General features: G+C 33.3%; 1 protein-coding gene across 1 annotated transcript; it reads left to right on the plus strand.

The window, feature by feature from the left end:
• The first annotated feature begins 871 nt into the window (after positions 1 to 871).
• Positions 872 to 4,063, plus strand: LOC149187193 (mannan endo-1,4-beta-mannosidase 1-like). The gene is made up of 5 exons (XM_089412759.1): positions 872 to 2,105; positions 2,192 to 2,386; positions 2,890 to 3,012; positions 3,108 to 3,316; positions 3,565 to 4,063. Exons 1-5 carry the CDS (start codon positions 1,755 to 1,757, stop codon positions 3,962 to 3,964), a joined length of 1,278 nt encoding a protein of 425 aa, XP_089268885.1. The 5' UTR covers positions 872 to 1,754; the 3' UTR covers positions 3,965 to 4,063.
• The last annotated feature ends 3,618 nt before the right edge of the window (positions 4,064 to 7,681 follow it).

Raw genomic sequence — 7,681 nt, forward strand, 5'->3', positions numbered from 1 at the left:
CTTGGTAGATCTCAAGTTAAGATAGATCTATGATGGTATATATAATCAATTGGGTTTATTTTGAATGGTTGGAAGAATTGATTGTTATCTTTCCTACCCAAATATGATTCCCACAAATAACATGATAAATTTATATCAAATATATTGTTATAATAACTCTAAAAATTCTAGTTTCACATAACAACATCCCAGTAAATTTGAATTTGAATCTTCCCAAATCATGGATCTTATCAATTCGTTATAATAAAAAAGAAAAAATATTCCGTGTTTAACAGATCTTTGTTCCATTCTAAATATAACTTAACCCAACTTAATAATGAGAAATCTAAATCTAAATTTTAAAGCACCTGAACTCTCTCACTTAGAATTGCATGTCGACAAAACTCGTTAACTGTCACCTTCACGGACCGAAAATTTCACTGTACATACGCAGGTCGGCCGTGCAGTGCACGGAAATAAAAGGATAAAAGTGAGAGAAGTCTCTGTGCAGCTGTATGGAAATCCCCTAATATCATTGTCATGTAGTTATGGAAGCTAAATGTTTTTTTGTGCACGTCTCTGTCTTTGTTCAACAGAGAGTGGCGATCAGTATACGCATATTTTGTATCTAATGTTGAAATGGGTTATTCGTGTAGATATCAGTATCTGCTTATTTTGTATTTTGTATTTGTATTTAATGTTGGAATGGGTTATAATATTATTTGTGTAGCAAATAGACCGTAGCTTTATTTTTGCATTGCTTGGTGGATAATGGTTACAGTTAAAAATATTAAAAATGCAATCTTCCCGCCTTATTAACTACTATGGCATGTTAACTACTATGGCATGTACTGTGTGGTTAGGCTGTTGCCCATTGACAGATGGGGGAGAATTCACCCGGTTTTATTTTCAAAATCAAGACATCAGATATTACAGTGTACTTACTTCTCCTAGATAGGAAACAAGAAAAAGGAGCTGGCATAATTTCTATTACAGTCTATCCTCTGCAGTTGCAGTTGCAATGATCAGGCTGATTCATGTACTTAGGTTGTCATTTCAGTTCATGCATTTGTTGCAGTCTACCTCTGCAGTTGCATCTGTAAATATCAGGCGGATTCATGTACTTTGGGTTGTCATTTAGTTCATGCCTCTGTATTTTTGTCATTGTGTTTCTCTGTTTTTGGCATGGCCGTTCCTGAACATCAAATTATGTATTCATTCTTACTTTCTTTATATTTCTCTCCCACTGTTTGCTTTTCGTCCACCTTAACTTCTTTCACATTCATAGTCATTTACCCATTTTAATGTTCTTCCAACTGACATGGGTGGGTGAGTTGAATTAAGTTAGAAAATTGGAATCTATAGTGTAATATCAAGCTTTTAAGCACAGACAGAAATTGGAACTGTGTTTTTATCATCTCCATGCCCAATAAACGCCCTGTTAATGTTCTAAATGCATGTTTTATTTATCTGTCACATTCAACTAATACATTGAATTCATTCCTATCATTCTCCCTCTGGTTTATTACTTGTGCCATGACAGCACATTCCATCACGCCATATAGCACTCCATGTCTCATCGTTTCCTCATTAACTAGCTGACTGCTAAGCTCTGACAGGAGATTACCCAGTCACAATCTTCTTTATTCCCCTCTTTCATTCTTTCAAGTGTGTATTATTTATGCTTGTTATCAAGCAGTAGATTGATATTGCTTGTACAGCTTTTACAAATAGAGTCTGGTTTGGTTTTCCTAAGCAAACAATCAGTGTCTCTGATGGAGGGTCCTTCACAGATGAGATTTCTGTTTGTTGTTTATGCTATTCCCTTCTTCATTATTCTTCAACAATGGGAATCTGTTAGTTGCTTTCATGCTGGAAGTTCTTTTGTGAAGAGAAAAGGCAGGAACTTTGTTGTGAACGGAAGCCATCTGTATGTAAATGGATTCAACTCATATTGGATGATGTTTGTAGCCACAAATCAAACAGACAGAAAAAAAGTTACGTTTGCTTTTCAACAAGCTGCAGCTCATGGTCTGACTGTTGCTCGTACATGGGCTTTCAACGATGGAAATACATATAGAGCATTACAAATTTCTCCTGGTGTATACAATGAACAAGCCTTTCAGGTCTTCAATCTGATGAGATACATTCAATACACAATGCATGCATAATAACTGTAATTCTCATTAGTTTTTTATGTGGCAAATTGCAGGCCTTGGACTTCGTGGTCTGGAAAGCCAAAAAGCATGGTATCAGAGTCATATTGAGCTTGGTAAACAACTACAAGGATTATGGAGGAAGGCCACAATATGTTCAATGGGGACGCGAAGCAGGGTTAAATATCACATCTGATGACGATTTCTACACTAATCCCACTGTGAAAAGGTTTTACAGAAACCACATCAAGGTAATTATGCATTAACCCTTTCAAGGAAATGAGTTTTTTGAGTCATGGATCGATCTGAAAACCAAAATTTTTGAGGTCGGTTGGGAAACCAAAAGCTTTAGGTCACGGCAGATAGAACTACTCAAAGTTTCTATTTTCAGATATGGTGAAATGTTTTTTCATGGTAGGGTTTTAGATGCTTTTGAGATCACATGAAAATCCCAAAACTTTCTAATGGTGGAAAGCCAAACCCAATAGAAACTATAATCAAAACTCCCTATTCTTAATTCCAAGTCGAACTATAATTTAAGTTCCTTATTCCAGTTGGAAGTGTCTCCAACAATTAGGGATTTGTGACTCCAATATTTTAGCCTAAGTCATCAAGAATTTTAAGTAAATAAGACATGAAGCAATTGACATTTGTGCTTAGATTGTAAAGCTCCTTGCTTCTCACTTGAAGATGGCTTAGAGCTTCATTTTTTACTGTGGCATGAACTTTGGACTTATGTATTTTTTGCTTGCAGAGAGTTGTGACCAGAGTGAACACTATGAATGGAATTGCTTACAAGAACGACCCTACAATCTTTGCGTGGGAACTCATCAACGAGCCCCGTTGCCAGAGTGATACTTCTGGAAAGATATTGAAGGTCACACAACGTATAAATCTTGCATTGACTTGATTGTTTCATTAAACTGCAGGATGTTTTTATTGTGTTTTTCACATATTTCTTTTCAACTACAGAAATGGATAAAAGAAATGGGCAAGTACGTGAAGTCAATTGATAGAAACCACCTCGTTGAAGTTGGCCTGGAAGGATTTTATGGCAACTCAACCCCTGAAAAGGCTAATCAGACGAATCCAGGGGGATACCTGGTGGGAACAGATTTCATTACCAATAATAAGCTTCGAGTGATCGATTTCGCAACTGTTCATTCCTACCCAGATGCCTGGTATATTTCATTTACAACCCATGAATGACTACTGACAAACAGAGAGTTTAGTAAGTAAAATCTAACAGCTGATTAAATCCTGATAAGTGTAGGGTCCAGGTCATAGAATTTTGGGATTGATTGATTTAGCCTAGGGAATTAGTTTCTTAGATGGTTTTAATATACTAACCAGGGATTTGGTATCCAATATATCTTTGTCCATTATAATGCTCTAAATGCACTCTACTGTACTGATATTGATTCAACAGGCTGGCTGGATCAGATGAAGAGGCACAACTTTCCTTCTTGAAAAGTTGGATGCAAACCCATCTAAAAGATGCAAGCAGAATCCTGAAGAAACCAGTATTATTTGCTGAATTTGGAAAATCATACAAAGACCCAGGGTATAGCACGGCTCAAAGGGACAGGTTTTTTTCAAAGATCTATGAAAACATTTATGCTGCTGCATGCAGTGGAAGAACAGGAGGAGGGGGTTTATTCTGGCAACTGATGGCAGAAGGAATGGATTCATTCGCAGATGGGTATGATATCGTCTTGTCTGAAAGTCCATCTACAGCAGCAATTATTTCTTCACAGTCCAACCGGTTGTCTGCTCTAAGTCGTCGTGAGTTTGGTTTTGATCGAGAAAGATGCGTGCATCAACAATGAGAATCAAAGCAAACTGTTGTAATTTCACACAGAAATAACTATTCCACAGTGCAACTAATGTTCAATTGAGAATGATTGCTCGCCAAAATTTGTTTGATTTTGAGTATGGCCCGAAGATATGCTTCTCGTCCCAAAACTAAAAGTGGCTGTAGGCTCATGGTTTACTTGAATGTGTCTTGGGAATCGGCAATGAAAGCTACCACGTATTCACCATAATTTGTTTAATGAAAAACATGGCCACCTTAAAAAAAAAATTGTACTTTCAAATTGAATAATGCTGTCCGTTGAGGAGTTGTTGAAATTATGATAGCAAACTCAAATTTAATTATCCATCACAATTAAGGAAAGAGGGAAAAAAAACATTTTTGAAGATATTCTAATTTAATTAAAAAAAAGCTTTTAAAATTTTTATATGATAATGAATTTTTTATTATTAATATTTAAGTAAATTAAATATTTAAAATAAAAGTACTTCTTCCATCGAGAGGTCACAGGGTTAATTTTTCTGGATGCCCTTGGGGTTGGGTTCTGGTTGTTAAGTACCTGGCCGATCACAGGGTCAATTCTCTTTGATGCCCTTGGGGTTAGGCCTTGGGTTCCCCTTGTTAAGAACCTCTGATGCCCTCGGGGTTATGCCTTGGGTTCCCATTGTTAAGTACCTCACCGATCGGGTCAATTACTTCATCGATCGTGAGGTCACAGGGTCAATTCTCCTCGATGCCCTTGGGGTTAGGCCCTGGGTTCCTGTTGTTAAGTACCTCGCCAATCGAGAGGTCACAAGGGGGTTAGGCCCTAGTTCCTGTTGTTAAGTACCTCGTTGATCGGGTGGTCACAGGGTCAATTCTCCTAGATGCCCTTGGGATTAGGCCCTCGGTTGATCTACCCAGATTTTCGTGTCAAATATAATAAATTTTTATCTAAATTAATTAACATATTATAACCAAATTTAATCTCATATATATTAATGGTAAAATTTAATTATTGTAAAATTTATTTCTATATACCGCAAAAAATTTATTAATAATATTATATGAAAATATCTATTGTAAGTACTGCTACTGCTTTTAATATAGGGAAAATTTTAGGGGTGAAATTTTCAAATAAGTTATTTTTTGGATAGAAAAAAAAAATTATTGGTCAATTTAATTAAAAATTAGCTTATATTTTACACATGATTAAATGGATGATATTCTCCTAAAAATTACCAATTTTAATAGTAAATTACATGTTTTTTTATTGAATATTGGCCTACATTCTATACATATGAATTTTCAAAGAAAAAAAATCATAACCTTAAAAAATACCCTGCTCTAACATATGTATTAATACTAAATCTAAATGTATAGATTACATATTTTATTTATTAGCTTTTATAAATATAAGAAATGAATTAATAATATAAAATATTATTTATAATTTTATATTTAATAAATATAATTAAAATGAATTAAAATATCTTTTACCGTTAATTATTATAATAAAAAAATAAAAAATTATAGTTATAATTAAAAAAAAAAGTTATGAATATATATTCACTTTAAAAGAGAATTTGAAAGATTGGTTGTCACTTTTTGACCATATACAAATGAGCTACTACAACATATCTCTAAAAACTTGAAACCACTTAATTGAAAAAACTAATTATTCATCAAATCACTCAAACTAAAATCTTCTGACTAATTTATTTTAAATAGTCAAGAAAACTAATAATTATCCGTTTCATTTTCAATTCTTCAAATAACATATCACCTAATTTTAATTTTTCAAATAACATACTAAAATCTTAAATAATAATAATAATAATAATATCAATTCCTCAACTAGCCTATTCCATTTAATTTCACTTTCCCAAATACCATATTAAAGCCATGGAACAAAAAATACCTACTCTTAAAATGAACATGATGAAAGATAATTATTTCGGGCCATGGTTTAATTTTTCTAACTTTGGGGGTTTTAAAAATGTGAATTTCTTTTTTTTTTACTTTCTTTCTTTTTTTGGTTGGTTTGGCCACCGATAATTCCACCTTGAATATCATCATTTACTTAATACTTTCATATCACAGTGATCACTAATTCAGCTGGACCCCGTGCCCTGTACTTGTTCTTCAATTTTAACTAAAATTCAAGAGAGATTTATTAGAATTACAAGTTTCAAATATAAAATCTCGAGTACTATTTTTTTCAGAAAACTAAATTCATTTATTCATTCAAAAACATATTTTAAATAACAAAAAAAACACAATTTCTTTACAAAATTTATTATCAAATTTCAACTTAAAACCAAAAATTTCCAAAAAGTAAACCTTTGGCATTTATGAAAATCTCATAAAATCATTCATATATTTAAAATCAAGGTTATTGATAACCCATTTTCATCCTAATGATAAACTTCCAAACACTATTACTGATACACTTCCAAACACTATTAATGATACACTTCCAAACACTATTAGCAACAGAGCCTGGTTGTCCTCCCAAGTTCTTGTTAGGACCACTGAGGAAAAAATGCGGTAAATGAGCGTTAGAGTTTTAAGATGCATATTTCATGGAATATACTGGTATGTATCGATGGCCAGGCCTTGGCAAGCAAAAACAAAAGTGAACGCTACAGACATTCAAATTCGTCAATGATATTGCCAGCTTTTCAATACAGCTGTAGATGGACTTTTCCCTGTTGAGCCCGTGATGAGTATGGTCCATGCACCTTCGATCGATATCGATTACCCTGCCGTCCATTGCCTCTGTCAAAATCCATTTCTCAGCCCGTGAAGATCAAAGTCGAAGATCCATGTGATGTGCTTTCTCATCAACGTGCGTTTGGTGAAATGTCGGTTGAAAATACAGTTTTTTGCTATTCAGGGGTGAATGTAAGTCGGCAAGAACCAACGATAGAATCATTCACACATGGCATTCTAGAAACAAATCATCTGATTTGTGTGACCGGCACACTGACAGTGGATATTTTTTGAATTTTTGTGTGACAATATCATTGATAGTGGAGATTTTTGAGTTTATGTTGATTGCAGATTTTGCATGTCAGGGATGAGTTTATGTTGATTCTAGATTTAGCAGGTTATGGATGAGTTTATGTTGTTTTGCAGAATTAGCATGTTATTTTTTATTTTTATTTTTTCGAGAGAAAAACCATCATTAAATTATATTAAGAAAATATAATAATTTGAATTACATAAAAAGAAGCCAGTAGATTCCTGATACTGTTAAATTTCAGGTGTGTCCAAGCTACTGATTACCAGATACCAAAGAAAGCATTTTCCTGTCAGTCCAATTACTTACAGATTTTTCATTTTCAATTCAAACACATATTCTTTGATAAACTGAGATGATTATGAGTTTATGTTGATTGCAGATTTAAGTTACCATATTAATAAGTATGGAGTAAATTTAAAATTTTAGTGTTTGGAATCTATTTGTAATAGACTCAGCAGTGTTCAATCCAAATAAAGATGACTACTCTAATTGATGACTAGAGTTAGGCTTACTTAACCACTAAATTCTTATAAATTATATAAATCATGTTAAATCTAAGACTTTTGTGATCCATAATATAGATATAATTTATGAGTTTATGTTGATTGCAGATTTAAGTTACCATATTAATAAGTATAGAGCAAATTTTAAATTTTAGTGTTTGGAATCGATTGTAGTAGACTAAGCAGTGTTTAATCTAAATAAAGATGACTACTCTAATTGATG

The sequence above is a fragment of the Pinus tabuliformis genome, chromosome 3_1 (genome assembly GCF_031772625.1).
Source record: "Pinus tabuliformis cultivar Carrire ecotype Pingquan chromosome 3_1, CPIR1, whole genome shotgun sequence".
In the NCBI taxonomy this organism is placed as follows: domain Eukaryota; kingdom Viridiplantae; phylum Streptophyta; class Pinopsida; order Pinales; family Pinaceae; genus Pinus; species Pinus tabuliformis.

What these genes read in the sequence shown, in the direction of transcription:
- LOC149187193 (XM_089412759.1), top strand. Translation starts at nt 1,755, where the DNA reads ATGGAGGGTCCTTCACAGATGAGATTTCTGTTTGTTGTTTATGCTATT. An exon ending in ACAATGAACAAGCCTTTCAG is followed by an intron (nt 2,106 to 2,191) that starts GTCTTCAATCTG and finishes GGCAAATTGCAG; the next exon opens with GCCTTGGACTTCGTGGTCTG. An exon ending in TTTACAGAAACCACATCAAG is followed by an intron (nt 2,387 to 2,889) that starts GTAATTATGCAT and finishes TTTTGCTTGCAG; the next exon opens with AGAGTTGTGACCAGAGTGAA.